General features: G+C 45.9%; 1 protein-coding gene across 3 annotated transcripts in view; it reads right to left on the bottom strand.

The window, feature by feature from the left end:
• SYNPO (synaptopodin) overlaps nt 1-23,753 on the bottom strand; it is an 88,269-nt gene that overhangs the window by 50,972 nt on the left and 13,544 nt on the right. For 2 of the 3 annotated variants that reach the window (XR_009547252.1, XM_060181245.1), the window contains exon 2: nt 1,199-1,830. Coding sequence is in view for 2 of the 3 variants with exons in the window: in XM_060181245.1 (XP_060037228.1) it covers nt 1,199-1,622 (424 nt within the window). In the remaining variant the exon portion in view is untranslated. The remainder of the gene's footprint in view (nt 1-1,198; nt 1,831-23,753) is intronic. The other variant, XM_060181252.1, reaches the window with a different exon arrangement.

Raw genomic sequence — 23,753 nt, 5'->3', positions numbered from 1 at the left:
AACTGGGGCAGGGAGATAGCACAGTGGTGATACAAACGCCATTCATGCCTGAGAGATTGGGGTCCCAGGTTTAATCCCCAGCACTACAAGAAACCAGAGCTGAGCAGTGCTCTGGTAAAAAAATAAAATAAAATAAAATAAAATAAAATAAAATAAAATAAAACAAATTAGCAGGAGGCCAGATGGTGGTGCACCCTGTTGAGTGCACAGGTTACCATGCACAAGGACCTGGGTTCAAGTCCTCCATTTCCACCTGAAGGTGGCGTAGAGCTTCATAAATAGCGAAGCAGTATTGTGGGCATTTCTCTTTCGCCCTCTCTATCTCCCACTCCCCTCTCAATTTCTCTTTGTCCTATCAAATACAATAAAGTAAGAGAAAGAGAGATTGGGGACACAGTATAATGGTTATGCAAAAGACTTTCATGCTTGAGGTTTGAGGTCCCAGGTTCAATCCCCATTACCACCATAAGCTAGAGCTGAGTCAGTGTCTCTCACTCTCTCCTTAAAATAAAATACATAAAGTATTTTACAAATTCCAAAATAAATAAAAAGAGAAAAAAATTGAAGCCAGTGGCAATGGGGTGGGAGGAAACACAGGTCCTCACTCAGTCACCAACAGGCTGTGAGGAAGAGGCCTGGAACAGAAATTTCTTCAATCTGGGCCTCTGCTTGCCTACACAGTTAAACAGTGGGAACCTCTCAAAAACTCCAGTCTTATAGGATCTTTGACTCTTGCTCTACTGAGAGCTACAGTCCTGCATGCTCAGCAACCAGCACTAGTGTGTTCAATGACATACCAGGCTCTGGACAGCCACTGTCATTTGTCACCACAGATGAGTAGAGGGCAGACCAGTGTGAGAGACTGATTATGGCAATGCTGGGGATTGAACCGGGGACCTCAGAGCCTCAGCTTGAAGGCCTTTTTGCATAACCACTGTGCTGCCTCCCCACCAGAAAGAGCTTTTGCATCCACAGCATGATAATTCAGCTTTCTCTCTCTCTGCCTTCTTGTGTGTTCTTGTCGGCAGAGACCAGAACAGACTGAGGGAGGAAAACAGGGACAGCTGGAAACTCATGTAGTGCCCACCCCATCTTTTCACAGCTGTTAATCTGGGTGTGCCCTGGGGGCTGCAGTGACTGGTGCTATACTATGAGGTAAGGACCTGTATGTCAGCCCAGAGAAAGGGCCAAGACTTACCTGGTTTCTGAGCAACCCTTGGCCCAAGGCTGGGGCTGGGGCTGGGGCTTGGGCTTGGGCTGGGGCTGGCTGTGATCACCTGCTGGGCAGTCACTAAGCTCCATTCGTGGCCAGTCCTATCTTCTTGCTGGCTCCCCTTGAGGACCTCTCTGGGCCAGCTGGGGGACTGGATGAGCAGAGCCCTGGGCTGCTGAGGGGCTCCTGGAGCGGCTCTGCAGGCAAAGCTGTCCCGGCTGCTGCAGGATACCCTGTCCTCCTCCAGGTCTGTGAGTCCTGCTTCTTCCTGCAGACTGTCTTCACCACTGATTTCCTCTGCCTCCAGGGCCAGACACCTGTAGCTCCCATCTGGGATCCTGAAGGCACAGGGGCTAGGCCTGCTTTCATCAGGTCCCAGGGGTGGATGTGAGAGATGGGGGCCCAGCATGGTGCTGATGTTTCTCTTGGAGATGCTGGGACTTGGGCCTCTGCTCCTCTTGGGGCTCCTTCTGGCTTCCTGTGGCTCTGCCTTCTTTAGCCACTCACAGAACCAGGGTCTCTAGCTCAGGCCAAGTGGGGAAGACGGGTACTGGTGGACCCCAATTTCTCCTTCCTAACTCGTCTCTGGTCTGACACTGCCCTTCAAGATGGTCTATCTGCATGGAGAAAAAAGAAACAACATCTGTTTATTGAATGCTCCAGGCTGAGTTCCTGGGAACTGTCCATCCTGGGGGTGGTGGTGGTAGGGCTTGAGAACTGGCTGGGATCTGGGGTAGAGGTCCCAGTGCAGTCCCAGGCTTTCGTCATGGGGAAACCCAAGTGTTTGCCCTATCTTTGTGCTACCTGACACTTTGCTTACTTATTTATTTTCCCAGACATCAACATCTAATAACTTGCTTCTGTTACTTGAGGCTAATATTAAGCAATCTTTTTTTTTTTTTGTGGAAAACCACAAGTATGTTGTGTGAAGTCACTTCTCTCTCTAATATGTGTTAAATAAATATCTAGCAGTTTAAAAGCACTTATCTGGGTACTTCCTGGAAGGAATTCTCTCACCTGCTACCTAAGGTACATATTCCCTGAGCAACACAAGAACAAGGGGATAGAGGGCACAGAACTGGGGCTGAGGATCCCTGAGGAGGGGGTACTCTGAGGGAGAGGGTGACAGGCTTTGGGCTAGAACCCCAATGCTGCCACCTGTGTATTTGGTGGCTAATTTTGTACCTTTCCTGGGTTCCATCCCATAGCACGGAATACAACAGAGTAGTGCTCTGACTTATCACTCTCTCATTTATGAAATTAATTACTTAATTAATGTTTAAAATGTTTAATAAGGACCAGGGAAATAGCTCACATGGACAGTGTGTTGTTTTTCCATGTATACAACCCAGGTTTGAAGGAAGCTATGGCATATCTATCTATCTCTCATTCTTTATACCTCTCTGTCCCTATATATACTTTTAATAAAATAAAATGAGTAGCCTGAGAGGTAGCCTACTGGCTAGAGTGCAGCATATAAGAACATGAGGTCCTGAGTGATAGCCCTGGCATCACATATGCCAGACTGACTTTGGTTCTTGGTTCCATTATGCCACCTACCTCCACTCTCTCTGTGTGTCTCTGTCTTTAATAAATACATATATCTTAAGCATTGAATGATACTGTATTACTGTAGTCCCCTACCTATCCATTGGAGTATGTTCCAAGCCCCTCTCCCTCATCGATACATAAAACCAAGTACAGATAATACCAAGTCCTACATATTGGACATAATAGTTCTACAAGTAACTAAAACCATGGTAAGAAACCAAAGGGGCAAGGGGACACTTGTATCTTCAATATAGTGTTGCCCTGAAGATAAAGTGAGGGAGACCAAGAGGTGGCACACCTGATTAAGCACGCACATTATAGTGTGCAAGGACCCAGGTTCAAACCCCAGGTCCCTACCTGCAGGGGAAAAGCTTCATGAGTCGTGAAGCAGAGCTCCAAGTGTCTTTATCTCTTTCCCTCTCAATCCCCCCTCCCCTCTTAATTTCTCTCTATATCTATCCAACAATAAGTGAACAACAACAACAAAGATTTAAAGAAATTATTTAAAAAAGGAAAGTTCTGGGAACTCAGCACCATTTCAGAGAAAGAACTCAATGCGTACTGGTTATTCTTGCACTCTCCATGACTTATATGAGTTCCGGTGACATTTCAAGAACCATAAAGCAGGATAAGGAAGATACAACACTCTGGTGGGGGATCCGTGTGTGACCATGGATCCTAATAAGAACAGTAGGCTTATTTATAAATGTTAACAGGGGTGATGATGCCAGGGAGAAAGGGGTTGGAGGCTTCCTGTGAGGAATAGAAGAGGGGCTGGGGTGGGAGAGAAAAGGGTGGAAGAGCTGGCTGGGCAGGGAAGCAGATGGGGAGTGGGTGTGGAGGAAGAGGGAGGAGTCAGGATGCAGCCCAGGTCCGTTGCTCTGGTGACAGTGTGATTTTCTACATAGGGATCAGGAATAAATGGGAAGAAGCAGATGTTCAGGGAGTCATGAGGTGGGGAGGGGGACCCTGTAGAGGATTTCCAGGGGAGAAGCATGGTCAGCTCCACGTGGGACCTGGGGAGCAGAAGAGAGTTCCAGGCAGGAGGTCAAGGTTTGAGGATCACTTTTTTTTCTCTTTATTGGGAGGGGGGATAAATGACTTACAGTCAACAGTAAAATACAGTAGTTTGTATATGCATACATTTGTCAGTTTTCCACATAAGAATTCAACATCCTTTAGGTCCTCTTCTTCCATCATGTTCCAGGACATGTTCCCTTCCCCACACCCCAGTGTCTTTGGTCCAATACACTAAACCCAGTTAAGAATCAGTTTTGAGGGAGGCCAAGAGATATCTTACCAGGTAGGGTGGATGCCTTGCCTTTCATGTGACCTGGATGCCATATGGGAGTTACCATGGCACAGGGGAAAGCTCCAGTACCATGTAATGTGATGTGATAGCCCTTCCTCTCTGTCTCTTTAGCTGAACAAAAAATGAGCCCAAGAACAGTGAAGTCATGCATGTATAAGGCCCCAGCTCCACACAAAACCAATGAAATGAGTTTGAAAATGAAAATCAGGACCAGAGAAACAGCTCACTTGGACAGTGTCTGCTTTGCCATGTGCATGACCCAGGTTCAAGCCTGGTTGCCATCCCATTGGAGGAAGCTCTGGTGCTATGGCATCTCTCTCTCTCTCTCTCTCTCAAATGAAAGGAAAGAGAAAAGAAAAGAAAAGAAAGAAAAGAAAATCACAGGCTGGGCAGTGGCACATCTGGTTAAGCACACATATTACCAAGAGCAAGGACCCGGGTTCAAGCCCCTACTTCCCTCCTGCAGGGGGTCAGCTTCAAGAGGGGACCAGGCAGTAGCACAGCAGGTTAAGTGCACATAGCATGAAGCACAAGGACCATTGTAAGGATCCTGGTTCCAGCCACTGGCTCCCCACCTATAGGGGGTCGCTTCACAGGCGGTGAAGCAGGTCTGCAGGTGTCTTTCTCCCCACTTCTCTATCTTTTCCTCCTCTCTCCATTTCTCTGTCCTCTCCAATAACAATGACAGCAATAACAACAATAACAACAACAATAAACAAGGGTAACAAAAGGGAAAAAACAGCCTCTAGGAGCAGTGGATTCATAGTGTAGGCATTGATCCCCAGCAATAACCCTGGAGGCAAAACAAACAAAAAAATGGCAGTGAAAACAGGAGAATTGTGAAGGTTTGTACAGAGTGATATCAGAGCCAGCACTGGTCTTGGCTGCTATGGCACTGGACCAGGAGGCCTGGCCTCTGCCCCCAGGCAGGAGTCGGGAAGCCCCCTACCTACACACTAGCAAGACAGATCAAGGCCTTAGCCTCTGTCTGGTTGGAGCAGTGCCAGGAGAGCCTGATGGACAAGGGGAAAGAGAAACACATTGCCAGTCCTGAGAGCTAATCAGCACCAACCAGAGGAAGGCAAACAAACGCCAGGACCTGACAAATAACAGGCACCTGCTAGTTAGCAAAGCAGAGGTCAGGACAGCAAGGCAGAGGAGCCAGATGACTGCTCAAAGAAGAGCAGGCACTCATGACACTAAACACTTATTATGGGGGCCAGGCGGTGGCTCATCCAGTTGAGCACACACATTACCATAAGCAAAGACCCTGGTTCAAGCTCCTACTACCCACCTGCAGGAGGGAAGCTTCAGAAGCAGTGAAGCAGGGCTATAGGTATCTCTTTTTCCCTTATCCCTCTTTATCTCTCCTCCCCTTTCAACTTCTCTCTATCCTATCAAAATTTTAAAATAATCAAAAGAAGGAGTCGGGCGGTAGCGTAGCGGGTTAAGTGCACATGGCACAAAGCGCAAGGACCAGCATAAGGATCCAGGTTCAAGCCCCTGGCTCCCCACCTGCAGGGGAGTCGATTCACAAGCGATGAAGCAGAGCTGCAGGTGTCTATCTTTCTCTCCCCCTCTCTGTCTCCCTCTCCTCTCTCTATTTCTCTCTGTTCTATGCAACAATGACGACATCAATAACAATAACAATAACAACTACAACAATAAAAACAAAAAGGGGAAATAGATATTTTTTAAAATCTTTAAAAAGTAATCAAAAGAAATATCTAAACACCTGTTCTGTGCTGGGAAGCCCACTTAGCTGATCATGTCAAGTCCTGGAAACAGCCCTCTGAGAGAGAGAGAGAGAGAGAGAGAGAGAGAGAGAGGACTGTTATTATTACCCTACATTAGAGGTAAGGAAATGAGGCCTAGAGTGATATAGCTGATAAGCCACAGGGCCAAGGTCATAACCAGGGCAAACATCTGGACCCAGGTCTATCTAGTTCCAGGGCCTTACTCTTCCCCAAATGCTGCCTTATTGGTTTTCTTTAAAAAAATGTTTTTTCAGAGCCAAGGCCCCATCCATATGTGATGTCATTGCTCCCAGTTCAAATTTTTCATTCAGACAGAGAGGCAAGGAGGGAATTTCAGAGAGAGGGAGATAGAGAGGAGGAGAGACATCACAGTACCAGAGCTTTTTCTAGTGACTTAGCATCTCCCATGTAGGGCTTGGGGCCAGACTGTGGGGCACCCAGTTGAGCACACATGTTACTCACCTGTTTAATGAGTACCCACCTGCTTCATGAGTAGTGAAGCAGTGTTACAGATCTCTCTCTCTCTCTCTTTCTCTCTCTGTCTCTTTCTCCCTTCCCCTCTCAATTTCTCTCTGTCCTATCAAACAAAAAGAAAGGAAAGGGGAGGGAAAAAAAAAAGGCCCATGGATGAGGTATTCATTGTACAGGCACCGATCCATAGAGATAATCCTGGTGACAATAAATAAACAAACAAATAAATAAACAAATGGTGGGCATTGCACACACCCCACCTGGTGAGCTATCACTGCTTTCTGCCGCTAGCATTTCAAAGAATCTCAGAAGGTGACAAAAAGGCCAGAAGACATCCAAGGAAACCTCACAGGTTGTGTGGGGTCTGGCAGGTGACTTCCACAGTCCTGGGTCAGTTTGCCCAAAGGCACAACAGCTGTTTGAACCAGATGGTGGGGAAGGGTCCATGACCTCACCCCTACCCTGGCATTACAGGGTTTCAGGGTTCTCCCACTCAGCTCTCCACAGAGCCAGATGGCAGGAAGCAGAAATGGAGGAGGGCAGAGCCCTTTCTGCCACCCCACCGGGGCCTTGCCTCACTCTGTCTCCGCTTCTGTTTTGCTTTATTTGACGAGGGCCCTGGTTTCCAGGAAAGGAGAGAGAGGCGGAAAAGTTAACTTTCCGCCACCCACACAAATATTTTTGGCCGGCGTTGTCTTCAGGCTGCCAAAGCAGGAGAGATGAAGACTTGGCAGGAGTACTCTGTTTCAAGTCTCCTTCCCATGGGGGGTTGGGGGAGTTACTAGCCCAGCAGGGGAGGAAGGAGGTTCAGCTTGAGCCCTAGAACACCCACCCTGTTGGGAGACTAGAGAGGGGGCAAGGCGGGGTTATGGCCCAAAGGGGTGGCAGCTGGTGGCCACTTACTGGACATCTGTCTGTTCTGTGCCAAACCCCATCCCCAGTCCTTTTGTGGCCACCAGGGTTTTTGCTGGGACTCGATGCCTGCACAGTTCCACTGTTCCTAGAGACCCTTCCTTCCTTCCACCCTTCCTGCCTTCTTTCTTTCTCCCTTCCTTCCTTCCTTCCTTCCTTTTTTTTTTGTAAAATATTTTAATAATTTAAGAGAGAGAATCAGAGCATCACTCTGGCACATGAGATGCTGGGGATCGAACCCAGGAACCCACATCTGAGAGTCTAACATTTTATCCTAGAAAGAAAATCAGAGAGAGAGAGAGAGAGAGAGAGAGAGAGAGAGAGGAGCTGCAGCACTGCCCCATTCTTGTGAAGCTTTCCCCCAGCCAGCAGAAACCAGGAGGTGTGTGTATTCTATGAGGTAAGGCAGCAGAGGATGCCCTGGGCCAAACCTTTTACATAACGGTCCTGTGGGGCAGGTGTATGAGTGCTGTCTGTGGATGAGGAGACTAAGTCACAGAAAGGTGAATCCTGGGGTCACATGGCTGGTGGGTGGTAGAGCTGTTGGGCTGCCTGCTCTGACTGGCTCCCTGTGACTGTGGACTTTGTCCCAGGGACCTCACAGCTCCTGAGGTGGCTGAACTCAGGCCCATCAAACCTGTCTATGTGGGAACCTGTCCACTGCAGGCCAGGAAGGGCCCACTCTGGCCTCAGAAGAAACAGGAGGGGTCCCTCCAATTCCAGCTCCCCTAAATCCACACCCTTCATCACGCCTCACACTGCAGCAATGGGGCAGTCCGGGGCCTGAATCTCTGCTCTCATCTCAGAGCAGAGAAGGGCTTCTCCCAGGCTACAGAGAAATTCTAATGCAGGGCTGGAGAGATAGTGCACCAGACTTGCGTGTCTGAGGTCTTAGAGGTCCCAGGTTCAGTCCCTGGTACCACTACTAGCCAGAGCTGAGCAGTGTTCTAGTCTTTCTCTCTACCATGAAAATAAATAAATTTTAAAATGTTTAATTAGATAGGACAAAGTGAGTGGGAGGGGATATAGAGAGGGAGAGAGAGAGAGAGAGACACCTGTAGCACTGCTTCACCTCTTATGATGCTTCCCCTCTATGTGTGGGGACTAAGGGCTTGAACCCAAGTCTTTGTATATGGTAGCATGTACACTCTACCAAGTGTGCCACCATCTGGCCCCAATAAATAAATCTTACAAAAGGAAAGAAGGAAGGAATAAAGAGAGAGAGAGAGAGAGAGAGAGAGAGAGGCAGACATGGACCTATCATTTGCACCACTTACCACTTCTTATCTAAGCCTTGGTTCCCCTGAGTGATGAAATTCCTCTTTTTTTCTGTGCCTGCAAGCAGGACCAGAGGTCTTGCTGAGTGTCCACATTTCCTATTCCCTGTCTGTGGAGGTGTGTGTATGGGGTGGTGGAGTCTGCTGTGATTTCTTGAGGACTCCTCTGCTGAGTTCTGCAATGGGCTGATCTGAGAACATGGTCTTTTCTGCTGTCTTCAGTGTGACGTGACAGGGGAAGGGCCCTGGCTTTGCAATCAGATCTGGGTTCAGATTCTGACCTCACCCTCAGTGACTGCCTGAACCTGGGGAAGGTCTCATATTTCTCAGTTGCTGCTTCCCCATCTGTGAAATAGGTTTAAGCAGGGTCTAGTTCAAGGGATGCTATGATTGAGAGGGAGAAAGCCCCGCTGGCTGCTGCACTGTGAGGAAGGCTGTGCTCTGTGAGCATATGCAGGTGAGTGGGAAGTGTGATCTGTCTCCTCCCCCTGCCCCCCACCACTCCCACTCCTCTGCAGAGCCCTTTGCCTGCTTTGTGTCTGAAGAGGTTGGCGGAGGGAGTGAGGGAGCTGAGAGTCTGGGTATTGGTAGCTTCACTGCTGTAGTCAGGACCAGGGGGCTCTAGCTTTCATCCCCCCACCACTTACTGAGTCATGCTGAGAAAAACACAGGATTGGATTCTATAGTGGGAGAAACTAAATTATTTTATTAATTGTCATTACTTATTATTAAGTAAAGAGAAAGTCTGTCTTCTCATTCCTCTAAAGGCCATTTTGTCCCAGACATCTCCATGTCTGACCTCCCTATCTGTAGTTTCTTCTTATTTCCAGCTTATGCTAAGTCAGTTCCATTCTCCTAAGGGTTATTTTGAATGTGTTGCTTCCCTGCTCAAGAACCCTCCCCAGATCCCTATTGCCCATCAAACAAAGAAAAGTTGGCAGCAAAAGGAAATAAAGAAACAAAAGCAGATACTTTTTTTTTCTTTACCAGAGCACTGCTCAGCTCTGGCTTATGGTGGTGCAGGGGAACCAAACTTGGGACTTTGGAGCCTCAGGCATGAGAGTCTAACTTCGCATAACCACTATGCTATCTATGTCCATTTAATTCCTTAGTTCTTGACAAAAGACAGAACTGAGGGCTTCTTGAGAATGGTAACACTTGAAAGATTTTTTTTTTTTTTTGCCTCCAAGGTTACTGTTGGGGCTCAGTGCCTGCACTATGAATCCACTGCTCCTGGAGGCTACTTTTCCCCCATTTTTGTTACCCTTGTTGTTTATCATTGTTGTTGTTGGATAGGACAGAGAGAAATGGAGAAAGGAGGGGAAGAGAAACACAGACAGCTGAAGACCTGCTTTACCACCTGTGAAGTGACCTCCTGTAGGTGGGAAGCCCGTGGCTCCAACTGAGTTCCCTACACCGGTCCTTGTGCTTTGTGCCATGTGCGCTTAACCCGCTGCGCTACTGCCCGGCTCTGACTTGAAAGATTTTTGACAGAAAGTGTTTGGGCAGTATGATGGATGGATGGATGGATGGATGGATGGATGGATGGATGGATGGATGGATGGATGGATGGATGGAATCCCATCCATTGAGTCCTGTGAACGCAAGAAAGCAGGAGGACCATTTGGGGCTAAACCTGAAGAGTTACCTGTAGCATAGGAGGCTAGTGCATAGGTGGTGGGCAGAGAGAAGTGAGACTGGAAGAGAAAGTGACTGAATGGTGACAGGTTGCAGTTGCCTGGACTCTTAGCTGTTGGTGCTAGAAATGATGTAAGAGGAAGCCTGGTAGGAGTGGGAAGTGTGTGTGGGGACAGGGAGAGGGGTGCAAGGCCAGAGCAGAGAGGGGGAAAGGCTGGAACAAGGGCTGGCATGCAGGGATTCTGGGAGAAGAGCATTTAGAGCAATGCCCTAAGCATCTGGCACAGACCCAGGCACAGTGATGATCGGGGGTATTTATAGGGCGCTTAATGGCATCAGGTGCTATTCTAGACACTTCTGTGCATATTCATTTGTCTGATCCTCTGCAGAAGGGAGGTACTATTATTAACCCCATTTTACAGATAAGGAAATGAAACTTATATGTGACTTGCCCGTCTCAGACAGTAAGTGGCTGAGTCAGGGTTCATATCCTGATAGTCTAGCTCTAAAGGTGACTGACTGGTAGCCAAAGGCTATGCTGTCCCCACAATGTCAGTGCTTATGGCTGAGTGAATGAGAAGGAGGCATGGGAGGAAAGGATGATCCCCAACTCCTGCCAATGGAAACCAGAGGCTTGAACCCAGTTCCTGCTCCATTGCAGGTACTGCACACAGGATACTGTATACATCAGTCACTCAGGAGACATTTATCAAACTGGATGATGAATGTGGGGGGCCAAGGCATTAAATGTATGCATATAGGGGCCTAGAGATGGTTTCCCCAGTAGAACATACACTTTGCCATGTGTGAGGACCCAGGTTCAAGCCTGCACCTGCACCTGTTCATAGCAGCACCTGCACAGGGGAAGTTTCAAGATTGGTAGAACAGTGCTGTGGTGGCTCTTCTTCTCTCTATTTCTGTCTCTTTCTATGACAGAGAGAGAGAGAGAGGGAGAGGAAGAGGGAGAGGGAGAGGGAGAGGGACAGGGAGAGGGAGAGGGAGAGGGAGAGAGAGAGAGAGAGAGAGAGAGAGAGAGAGAGAGAGAGGATGGATCTTCTGGGAGCAGTGCTTGGCACTGTCATAAGCCAGAGCTGAGTGGTGCTCTGGTCTCTCTCTCTCTCATTCTCTCTCTCTTTCTCATAAAAACAAACAAATCTTTTTTTCAATGTTTTTTTCCTTTATTGAGGGATTAATGTTTTACATTCAATAATAAATACAATAGTTTGTACATGCATAACATTTTTCAGTTTTCCACATAATAATACAACCGCCACTAGATCCTCTGTCATCCTTTTCCAGGACCTGTACTTTCCCTCCCACCCCCCTCAGAGTCTTTTACTTTGGTGCAATACACCAACTGCAGTCCAGGTTCTGCTTAGTGTTTTCTCTTCTGATCTTGTTTTTCAACTTCTGCCTGTGAGTGGGATCATTCCATACTCATCCTTCTGTTTCTGACTTATTTCACTTAACATGATTTCTTCAAGCTCCATCCAAGATGGGCTGAAAATGTTGAAATTACTATTTTTAGTAGTTGAGTAGTATTCCACTGTATATATATATATACCACAACTTAAAAAGACACTCATCTCCTGTTGGACACCTGGGTTGCTTCCAGGTTTTGGCTATTATGACTTGTGCTTCTATGAACATGGGTATACACAAATCTTTTTGGATGAGTGTGTTGGGTTTCTTAGGGTATATCCCCAGGAGAGGAATTACATGGTCATAGTGTAGGTCCTCTTCTAGCCTTCTGAGAGTTCTCCAGCCTGCTCTCCACAGGGGTTGGACCAATTTACATTCCCACCAGCAGTACAAGAGGGTTCCTTTGTCCCCACAACCTCTCCAGCATTTGTTGCTGCTACTTTTTCTGATGTATGGCATTCTCACAATGAAACTGAGGGCTGGGGAGACAGCAAAAAGACTTTCATGCCTGAGGTTCAGAGGTCCCAGGTTCAATCCCCAGCGTCACCATAAGTCAGAGCTGATCAGTGCTCTAGGAGACAGAGAGAGGGAGAGAGAGAAAGAAAGAGAGAGAGAGAGAGAAGAGAAATCTGAGTTGTGATTACTTCGGTGCCTTTCCACTTCTCTCCCGAGAGAGAGAGAGAGAGAGGGAGAGAGGAGAAATCTGAGTTGTGAGTACTTTGGTGCCTTTCCACTTCTCTCCCATTGAGAGGGTGAGGACCAAAATTGGGGATGAGCTCTCCCCCAAAGCTCCAAAGAGGATGTCAGCCTAGTCTCTCCAACCTCCAGAACTGCTGAACTTAAAGAAGCTGGTGTCTGAAGTCACCTTGCTGTTTGTTCTTGGAAGAGTCACATCCTTTCATCAGACCTCAGTTTCCCTAGATGAGAAAGACCTGGGGCAGAGTGGCTGCTAAGTGTGATAACTCCAAGCTGACTTGACTTGTCCTTGGACCTGTTATGTCCTGGTCTTTTTTTTTTTTTTTGGAGGGGAGAGGACAGAGTCAGTGCCAGAGGGACATGCAAATGTGACCTCCAGTTACTCATTCCTCTCTTTAGTCCTGCAGAAAAGACTGACAATACTGGCCTCCTTCCCTCCTGCCTTGGCCTCCAGCAAGTCGCCACCCTGGACACTCAGCCTGTTTTGATCTCTTCTCCTTTCCCTCCCACCACTTCCTGAAGCAAAGGAATTAGTGTCAGGTGGGCATGGGTGACACCAGGGGGAAACTCTGGGAGCATTAGGAAATTGTCCCTTGCATTTCAGTGGCTTGCTCAGCAGAGTAGAGACTCACTCATTCACTCAGCCCATATTACTGAGTGCCCAGTGAATGCCATCCGCTACTTTAAGTGCCAGTAAACAGTGAACCAAAGAGCACAAAACCCTGCCCGTGGGAAGCCCAGACTCCAGGTGGGGTAGATGGGTAATAAATAAACACAGCATGTCAGATGGTGATACGTGAGAGAGAAAAATCATGAAACAGTACAGGGTCCTGGGGAATGCCTTGTGTCATTAGATTTTAATATGAAAACTCTTGACAGATTCCATTTTGGGTTCTGTGTGGTGTTTGGATTTCAAGCTCACTGTTATGCTAATTTCTCATTTGTAGTTTTAAAGTCAACAGTGGATGGCAGAGTCAAGTCTATAAACCCTGCAAATCCCTCGGTGGTTTATTTATTAGGTGAATATTCTGATCATTCCATCGTCTGTCATTTTAGAAGCTTAACGTTCCACTATGAGCATGTCTCATATAGGCCTGAGTATTTTTTTTGTGATTTGGCATATAAAATGTGACTTCATGTCATTATTACCTTTCATTATCTCTGAGAATCTTTTATTCTTCTGTTTGTTTTATATTGCCATCAGGGTTCTTGTTGAGGCTTTGTTCCTGTGTGATAAACCCACTGCTTCTAGTGACTGTTGATTTCTTTTTTTACTATTATTATTTATAAAGTCAGAGAGAAATTAAGATGGGAAGAAAAAAATAGAGGAGAGAGAAAGACAGATGCCTGCAGACCTGCTTCACTGCTTGTGAAGAGTCCCCCCTGCATGTAAGGAGTAGGGGGGTTGAACCTGTGTATGGTAAACTGTGTGCTCAACCAGTGCTCCACCACCTGTCCCCCCACCCTTTTTTTTTTCCCTTCTATTTTGGATAGAATCAGAGAGTACTTAAGATGGAAGGAAGAGGGGGACTGGCAATAGCGCAGCGGGTTAAGAACACATGGCGCAAAGCACAAGAACCAGTATAACGATCCCGGTTGGAGCCCCTGGCTCCTTATCTGCAGGGAAGTCACTTCACAGGTGGTGAAGCAGGTCTGCAAGTGTCTATCTCTCTTTCCTCTCTTGATTTCTCTTCTATCCAACAACAGCAACAATAGCAACAACAAGGGCAACAAAATGGAAAAAAATTTCTGCCAGGAGCAGTGGATTCGAAGTTCAGGCACTGTGCCCCAGCAATAACCCTGGAAATAAAAAAAGAGAAAGAGAGAGAGAGAGAGATAGCACTGCTTCACCACTCAAGAAGCTTCCCCTGCAAGTGGGAACTGGGCATGGTAACATGTGTGCTCTCTTGAGTGCCTCATCACCAGGCTTCCAATGAATGTTCTAGCTTTTTTTTTTAAAAGCTTTTTAAAAATTTTATTTATTTATTATTATCTTTATTTATTGGATAGAGACAGCCAGAAATCAAGAGGGAGGGGGGTGATAGAGAGGGAGAGAGATAGAGAGACACCTGCAGCCCTGCTTCACCACTAGTAAAGCTTTCCCCCTGTGTGGGGACTGGGGGCTGGAACCCGGGTCCTTGTTCATTGTAATACATGCGCTCAACCAGGTGCACCACCACCTGGCCCCCTCTATCTTTTTTTAAATGCTTACTTATTTCATTTAGTATGAGAGGGAGAGAGAAATAATGAGGGAGAATGAAGCAAGTGAAAGAGGAAATACTGCTCAGTTCTGGCATAAATTGGTGTCTGGGACTGAACCTGTCTCAGGCAAGCAAGTTGGTGCTCTAAGACTCTGAGTTATCTCCTCAGCCCTCGGAAAACAGTCTTTTCCAAATTTCATTAAACAGACCATGTTTCCTTGATGCAAAACCCACACCATGCAATGAGTTTGAGGATAATAATATTGATATCATGGAGCTGGGAAGATTCAAAAAGACAATGTGGATCGATGCTTAATAAGGCACAGCTGTGTCTTATTGTTATGATTATGGCTCAGGCACTTACTGAACCCTGGCTATGTGCTAGGCACTAACTATGATGAGTTCATTCTCTGCAACACTCTTATGAGGCAGGCACCTGCTACTAATTTCATTTTAAGAGCTAAACAAACTTCTTCTAGCGTTTGCCGAGCTAAACAAACTGAGGCCTTTGGAAAGCTGAGTCTCTGTCCATGGTCCCAGAGCAGAAAAACAACCTGACAGGTGCCTGGGGCCTGAGGCTTCACTGAGTGTCCAGGGAGAGGTGATCTAAAACCATTTTTCCTTCTTAAAATTTTTAAAAATTAATTTATTATTTGATAGGGTAGAGATATTAAGGGTGAAGGGGAAGAGAGAGAGAGAGACCTGCAGCCCTGATTCTCTGCTCATAAAGAGTTCCCCCTACAGGTAGGGTTTGGAGGTTTGAACTCAGGCCCTTGCACATAGTAGCATGTGAACTTAACCAGGTGCACCACGGCCCAGCCCAGAAGAAGTCATTTTTCTACAGCAGAAAGAACCATTTATTTTTGCCATGGCTCTACTGTGCCTGCTGGGAACTTTATCAGTTATCTCCACTTCTGGGCCTTGGTTACCCCTAACTACATAATGTCAAGGCTGGTCTTGGAGTCTCTGGGCAGCTTCCAGATCTGAATTGTCCCCCTGAGTCCCAGTGCCCAGGATGCTAGGGAACTAGAACCCAATCCAAATGGACTGGCTGAATCCCGCCCCCTCACTGTTCCAGCCAAGTGCCCTGCATGTCACAGCTATTTCTGTCCTGCTGGGTGTATAAATATGTGGACCAAGAAACTATCTTCAACAGAGCTGGGGAGACTGAAGTCAGGGCTATAAATACAGGGCCCAGGGTGAGTGGGGCTGGGCTGGAGTGCTGCCCCCAAGGGTCCAGATGCACTCCAGTTGCCTCCTGGAAGCACAAGATAACTGAGGCCCAGAGGGACAGGGACGTGCCCACGATCTGAGCCCACTCAGATCCTTTGTTATGGTGAGGAGTACATGTGCATGTGCACTGCATTGACTCTCATAGGAGGCAGCCTCTTGGACCCTCTACCCCCACACTCACAAGTGCCTCTCATCCAGCACTGAGGCTGGCCTGATTTGACAGGAACACAATGTTATGACTTAAGTCTTTTTTAGAGAGGGAGAGAGAGGTAAAGAGAGACACCACAGCACCAGAGCTTTCCTCTGTGCCATGGCACTCCTATATGGCATCAGGGTTTAAGCTTGGATTGCAGGAATGAAAGGCATATACCTTACCAGGTGAACAAGCTTCCAGTCCCATAAATGAGTGTATAAAATAAGCTTATAGATATAAATAGGCTGGGTCTATAAATTGACCTGCCAACATTCATGTCCAGCAGAGAAGCAATTACAGAATCCAGAACTCCCACCTTCTGAACCCTAAAAATAATCTTAGGGGAAGTTGACCAGAGGGCTTTGAACCCCAGTTCCACCAGGATCCAGAACACTTGTCACCAGGAATCTTTGTTTTGATACCATCACTGAGAGGTAAGAGAATCTAGAAAACACCAGAGTCAGTCAGGCACTGTTTCACTTATCTGAGAGAGAAGAGGAAAAAGTGAAGGACATTCAGAAGTAGTAGTAGGGTTAAGTGTAACTTAGAAAGGAAGTGAAGGCAAGACCATAGAAAAATGGGCAAAACCAAGAAGACAGATCCCAAAAAACTAATTCTGGTTGGATTCAACAAATGACACTTAACACTTAAACAGCTGGGAGTCTAAGGTCATCAGATAAAGACAGAACTCCAAAAGTTGGATAAGAATAAGAGACTGGCTCACTTAATAATGGTCCTTTTGGTCAATATCACACCACCTCACCATCTAGGGCCCTAGTCGGGGAATCCTTGGAGTTCCACAAAAATATGACGGGCTTAGATCTCTAATGGACTCCTCTCTACACCACCACTGGTCACTTCCATCTGTACCATCATCGTAAGTTCTCTTGTGGGCCTTCCCAGGACCTTTCCCTTACCATAAAGCAGCCAAGGTAGGGACTGCCCCAGGCTCCGAAGGGAGGCTAGGGTATCCTGCCCTGACATTTGAGGAAGACTGGTCCTGAAATGAGTACAGCCTGCAGTGTTCCCAGATGTGAGTTCTGAGGTCAGATCAATCGGGACTCAGAGGTTATACAGGCTTTGGTTTTAAATATAAAGGTATATATGGGTCCTGGGTTGGGTAGATGGAGGTAAGTAGTTAATTTTATTCATAGATTAATTTTTTTCCAAGAATGTGAGCTACTCTCTATCTAATTCAATCTTCTAGCCCTTTTCTCTACTCTGACACCATTTTTTCAGAATATATATATACCTCCAGGGTTATTGCTGGGGCTTGGTGCCTGCACCACGAATCCACTGCTCCTGGAGGTTATTTTTTTCCTTTTTGTTGCCCTTATTGTTTTATCGTTGTTGTGCTTATTATTGTTGTTGTTATTGATAACATTGTTGTTGGATAGAACAGAGAGAAATGGAGAGAGGAAGGGAAGACAGAGAGGGGAAGAGAAAGATGGGGACCCCTAGAAACATGGACTTCCTGGATTTCTTCCACCCTTAGATCCCTAATACCATCTGCTCTCTTCCTACTTTTTGGTTCATTAGCTACTTTGTCTCACTTTATGTCTTGCCACCTTCCAGACACTAAGTTGCAGATGCTACCATGACTCCATCCTGACTTCTCTGGGCAGATGAGCTTTCCAATGTGTCCTGGAACTTCACCTCTCCAGAGCCCTAACCCACTAGGGAAAGACAGAAAGAGGCTAGGAGTATGGATTGACCTGTCAACATCCATGTCCAGCAGAGAAGCAATTACAGAAGCCAGAACTCCTACCTTCTGCACCCCAAAAAATATTTTGATTCATACTCCCAGTGGGGGAGAAGTGATAGGAAGAAGAAGATAAGAGGGCTCCAAACTCCAACTCTATCAGGACCTGGAGAAAGTGGAGGAAGAAGGGAGGGATATGAATGACTTGGACATGAATGACTTGGAAAGGAAGAGCGGACTGGACCTGAAAGAAAGAGGGGGCAATTATGTACAAATGTAGACTGATAGTTTTAGAGATGATAGTTAACCCATGTTGAAACCTTAGGAGAACTTCAGTGACTTGCAATGGAGGGACTGGGGATTCAGAACTCTGGTGGTGTAAACAGTATGGGATTATACCCCTGTTGACATGTAATTTATAAATCAATATTGAATCACTAATAAAATTAAAAAATGAAAAGTGGGCTAAAATATAGATATAGAGATTGTTTATTTATTTATTTCTGCCAGAGCACTGCTCAGCTCTGGTTTATGGTGGCGCAGAGGATTGAAACTGGGACTTTGGAGCCTCACACATGAGAGTCTCTTTGCATAACCATTATCTATCTATCTGTCCCTGCCTTAGATATATAAAGTCAACCTATATCTATGACCTTGAGAGAACCACTACAGTTTCCATTCCATTCTCCGGAATTTCTGAGCATCTGTCACCCAAGGATGGTGACACAGAACTACGGTGGTGGGAAAGGTGTGGAATTATATTACTATTATAATTTTGTAAATCCTTATTAAATCACTAATAAATTTTTTAAAAAATATATAACAACAACAATACTAAGAACAAACAAATAAAATAGACTTATACAAAGGCTAGATGGTGCTGTGCCCTGTAGAGTGTGCATATTACCATGTATGAGGACCTAGGTTTAAACCCCTGGTCTTCACTTGGAGAGGGAGAGTTTCACAAGGAGTGAAGTGGTGTTGCTGGTGTCTCTCCTCCTCCTCCTCCTCCTTCTTCTCTCTCTCTCTCTTTCACTCTCTCTCTCCCCTTCTTTAGCTCTGTCTATCACCATCAAGCAAAAAGCAGTTGCCAGGGACGGTGTAGTACTCAGCAATGACTTGGGTATTGAAAAAAAAAAAAAAAAGACTTTCACTACTAATAACCTCCATTTAGCACAGGTTCTAATAACTTCTACTAATGGCATACTGACTTTATTTTATTTACGGAGCTCTGCTTAACTCAGGCTTCTGACAGTATTGGGGATTTGAACTTGGAGCCTTTGGTGCCACAGGCCTGAAGACTTTTCTGCATAACCACTGTGCTATCTCCCTAATGTTAACACACTGCTTCTTATCTGTTGATTATATTGGGCTTCTCAAAACTTCCATTTAGCACAGGTTCCATGATTAAAAATCCTGAAAATAACTGAGCACATGTACTTCATTCAGTAGGGCCCCACTTTTGCATGCAGAGGACTGTCCTGGCAGCTGGTTAGACAAATCTCTCCCCAACTTCTCACCCAGAACCATGGTGAGAGTTATCCCATGAATATGAGTAGATGTTACAATTCCAGCTTCCCTGCCCCTGAGAATTAGTTGGTAAATATGTGTGAGCATATCCTTGGAGAGGCCACGGCTAGTAACACTTGGCCATGCCTATTTCTTAGCTGTCAGACCCTGGGCCAATTGTCTCACTCCTCAGAGGCTGTTATGCCATCTATAAAGTAAAGCCAGCAGGGGCTAGGCAGTGCTGCACCTGATAAAGTCTATGTGTTACCACACTCAAAGCCCTTGGTTCAAGTTCCTGGTACTTGCCTTTGGGGGGCGGGGAGGGGGAGCTTCCCAAGTGGTTAAGCAGGACTGCTAGTGTGTGTCTGTATCTATGTATTTCCCCCTTCCTTGTCAATTTATCTCTGTCTCTATCTGATTAATTAAATAATTAATTAGTTGATTAGTATATAGATAAATAAAATACTAAGATGGAAAGGGAAGTCATCTCCATACCTGCACCAGGCCACTGAGAGGACTGAGTAAGCTTAGTCCTCCTCAAGGTCAGCTGGAAAGCTCTGAAATTTCTGAGCATCTGTCATCCAAGGAGCCTTCATAAGCCCCAGCTCTACTCCAGTCTGGGATTCCATAATAGCTTCTGGGGGTAATATCCATGCATCAGCACCTTTGGAAATGCCCTGGGTCATTCTAGCATGCTGGTCTGGAAATACCCTCTCCTGGTGCCTCCTTGCAAGTGACTTTCTGTCCTGGAACCATAGAAGGATGGAGGCTGTGAAGATCACTCACCCTGCACCAACCACGTCACTCCAGGGCTTCAGGGGGTGCATGAAAGTATTGAAAGAAGAGTGAGGGTGAGGTGGGGAGATAACATAATAGTTATGCAAAAGACTCTCATGCTTGAGGTTTCAGGGTCCCAGGTTTAATTCCCAACACCACCGTAAGCCAGAGCTGAGCAGTGTTCTGGTCTTAGTCTCTTGATTTCTCTTTTGGTCTCTCTCTTCGACTTCTCATAAATTAATTAAATAAAAAAGAGTAATGGCACTGTGAATAAAGGGTTGAACTCTCAAGAATGAGGTCCTGAGTTTGAAACCCAAAAAATCACATGTGTGAGAGTGATGCTCTGGTTCTTTCTATCTCTCTCATAAATAAATACATCTTTTGAAAAAGAGTAATGAGGGCTGCTTGTTATGGCCAGTCATGCAAGTTCCAGACAGATGAAGGGCCTCATCTGCTCCTGGTGTGTGGGAGGTGTTGCTTCCAGGGACCACAGGAGAACCTTTGCCATCACCTTTCCAGATGTGTGCCTAGCTGCACCACACCCTCCACAGCAGATGGGATGTAGCCTTCTACAGCCAGGCAAGGCCTGGCTTTATGTGGTGCTCAACTGACCTGCCAGGGAGAGGGAGAGGCCTCAGCCAGGTCTCTTCCTAGAGAGTCAGACCGGTGTTTCTTCAGAACCCACCGGTCAGGACTTTGCAGTGCTTGGCTTAGCCTAGGAGACAGCAAGCTTCCTGATGAATGAAGGACTAGAAACATTGGTGTTTATGCCAAGAACTGAGGCCTTCAACTAAGCTTCTGTCTGGACAAGCAGTGACAAGTGAGGATAGAAAGAGTTATGACAGGGAATCGGGCGGTAGCGCAACGGGTTAAGTACACATGGGGAAGCACAAGGCTTGGAGCCCCTGGCTCCCCACCTGCAAGGGGGTCATTTCACAGGCGGTGGAGCAGGTCTGCAGGTGTCTGTCTTTTTCTCCCCCTCTCTGTCTTCCCCTCCTCTCTCCGTTTCTCTCTATCCTACCCAACAACAATGACATCGATAACAACAACAATAATAACTACAAAAATAAAACATCAAGGACAACAAAAAGAAACAAATAAATAAATAAAATATAAAAAATCAAAAACAGAAAGAGTCATAACAGCATTTGAAGAGATGGAACAACAGGTAGAGGACTGGACTTGCAAAAGTGAGGTCCTGAGTTTGATCTTGGTATGGCATATGTTATCACAAATGACAGAGTAATGTTCTGGTTCTGTCTCTGTCTGTTCTATGTTTCTCCCTTTCTGTTTCTGTTTTTATTTGTTTATTTATTTTAATTAATTAATTTATTTTCCCTTTGTTGACCTTGTTATTTTTTATTGTTGTTGTAGTTATTATTATTGTTGGATAGGACAGATAGAAATGGAGAGAGGAAGGGAAGACAGACAGGGAGAGAAAGATAGACACCTGCAGACCTGCTTCACCGCCTGTGAAGCAACTGGCCTGCAGGTGGGGAGCCAGAGGCTCAAACCAGGATTCTTACACCGGTCCTTGAGCTTCTCGCCACATACACTTAACCCGCTGTGCTACCGCCCGACTCCCTCTGTTTCTGTTTTATGAATAATTTAATATATATTAAAAAGAAAGAATCATGGGTAAGATGATAGCAGTTTATGCAATAGAGTTGGATGTCTGAGGCTCTCAGATCCCATATTCAATCCCCAGCACCACCATAACCCAGAGCTGAGCAGTGCCCTTGTTAAAAAGAAAGAAGGAAAGAAAGAGATGAGAGAGAGAATGAGGAAGAAAGAAAGAAAGAAAGAAAGGAGAAAGAAGGACGAAAAGAAGAGTTATGACAGTAGCAAATGTAACTAAATGAACAGTGACATTTAGATTTTTTCCTATACATAATCATCTATTGTGCTAGTACCATGAAAATAATTTTTCCTGTCGACTTTTTCAGACAGAGAAAAACAGAGACAGAGAGACATGGGAAGCAACAGAAAGTTACCATAGTGCTGAAGTGAAGATTTGAAGCTCAAATCTGAACTAACTGAAAAACAAAACAGGCACACTGTCCAGATAAGCTACCTTGTCAACCTAAAATTCTCTGTATATAGATCTCTTTAGCCCAACAGCTGTTCACATGTATCTCTGTGCACACAGAATCCAACAAGGCCGAACTGAGAAGTGCTGGAATTAAAGAATGCTCACCAGCTTTCCAAGACTTAGTACCCAAGGAAGAATGGAAACTATCTCATTAATAACATTTTTAAAGACTTACTACATTGTTCAAATGATGCTGATTTGAATCTAAACATATGTACTGTTAAAATAAACCTCATTTTTCCCCCTATCCTCACCTGTTTCTTTTTACTTTTGAGTATGGCTTGTAGGAAAATAAAAATGACATGTAACCGCTGCTCTTGTAGTGAACAGTGCTGGTCTCAAGGTCATGGCCACATGCTCCTTTAGGACACATTACTGGGTTTGGAATTGTACTCTGTTTTACCCCAATTGCCAGCCTAGAGATCTTGGTGAAGTTATGCCACTTTCTGTGCCTCAGTTTCCCTGTCTGTTAAATGAGAGTATTTGTAGTACCTACCATTCATGACTGCAGGTGGATTTAAATGTGCCAGCATAGAAAAGCACCTCATAAATCTCAGCCACCAGGGAACTATTTGATATGGGGCTAAGTGATTGCCTTGGATTACTTCATGCCCCAATAGATGAGGAGCTCCCTGTCACAGGTGGGAAACAAGCAGAGCCTGGAAAACTCCTTGGCAGGTTGTTCTAGAAGGAATTCAGGATGTGGATGCAAACCAGGAGGCACCAGATAAAATGGCTTTTGAAGGTCACTCTCACAATGTCTTATGTTCCGCTCTGTCTCTGGCTTGCTATTCTCCACTCATTCCACTCAGCCTCTCTGATTCTGCGCTGGTCCTGGAGGGCAATGAGATGTGGGCAGGAGCTGAGACTGTGCAACAATAGACAGGCCCGGGATCAGGATGCCTGCTCTGGGGACCCACCCCTTCAGTACTGCTCTGGGAAAAGCTGAAGTCAGGGGACACTGACTCAGATTGGCTAAATGTTGGAGCTGGAAGGGAGCTAACACTCACAGCTGTTTTACCTTGTTTTGTTTTTTTGTCTTTTCTTTACTTGTGTGAGACCCAGGTTCAAGCCTGACTGATTGAATCACATTAAAGAAAGTGTTGGTGCTGTGATTCTCTCTCTCTAAAAAAAAAAATAATGGGAGTCGGGCTGTAGCGCAGTGGGTTAAGCGCAGGTGGCGCAAAGCACAAGGACCAGTATAAGGATCACGGTTCAAGCCCTGGCTCCCCACCTGCAGGGGAGTCGCTTCACAAGCGGTGAAGCAGGTCTGCAGGTGTCTGTCTTTCTCTCCCCCTCTCTGTCTTCCCCTCCTCTCTCCATTTCTCTCTGTCCTATTCAACAACAATAATGACAACAATAATAACTACAACAATAAAACAACAAGGGCAACAAAAGGGAATAAATAAAATAAATAAATAAAATAATAATAAAAAGCTAGAGCTGAGCAGTGCTCTGGCTGAGAAGAAAGACAAGAAAAAGGAACGGAAGGGAGAAAAAAGATGGTGGTGCTCCTGATTGAACACATACTTTACCAAGCCTAAGGACTTATGTTCAAGTCCTCAGTCCCCACCTGCAGGGGTAGAAGCATCACAAGCAGTGAAGCAGGTCAGCAGGTGCCTCTCTTTCTCTACCTTCCCCCTTCTCTCTCAGTTTCTCTGTCACTATAAAATAAAATGAGCCACACACCTGACATGTAATCTTTGATAAGGGGGCCAAAAGTATTAAATGGAGGAAGGAGGTCCTCTTCAATAAATGGTGCTGGAAAAACTGGGTTGAAACATGCAGAAGAATGAA

The sequence above is a fragment of the Erinaceus europaeus genome, chromosome 2 (genome assembly GCF_950295315.1).
Source record: "Erinaceus europaeus chromosome 2, mEriEur2.1, whole genome shotgun sequence".
NCBI lineage: Eukaryota > Metazoa > Chordata > Mammalia > Eulipotyphla > Erinaceidae > Erinaceus > Erinaceus europaeus.
This window is presented reverse-complemented; position numbering and strand designations above follow the sequence as displayed.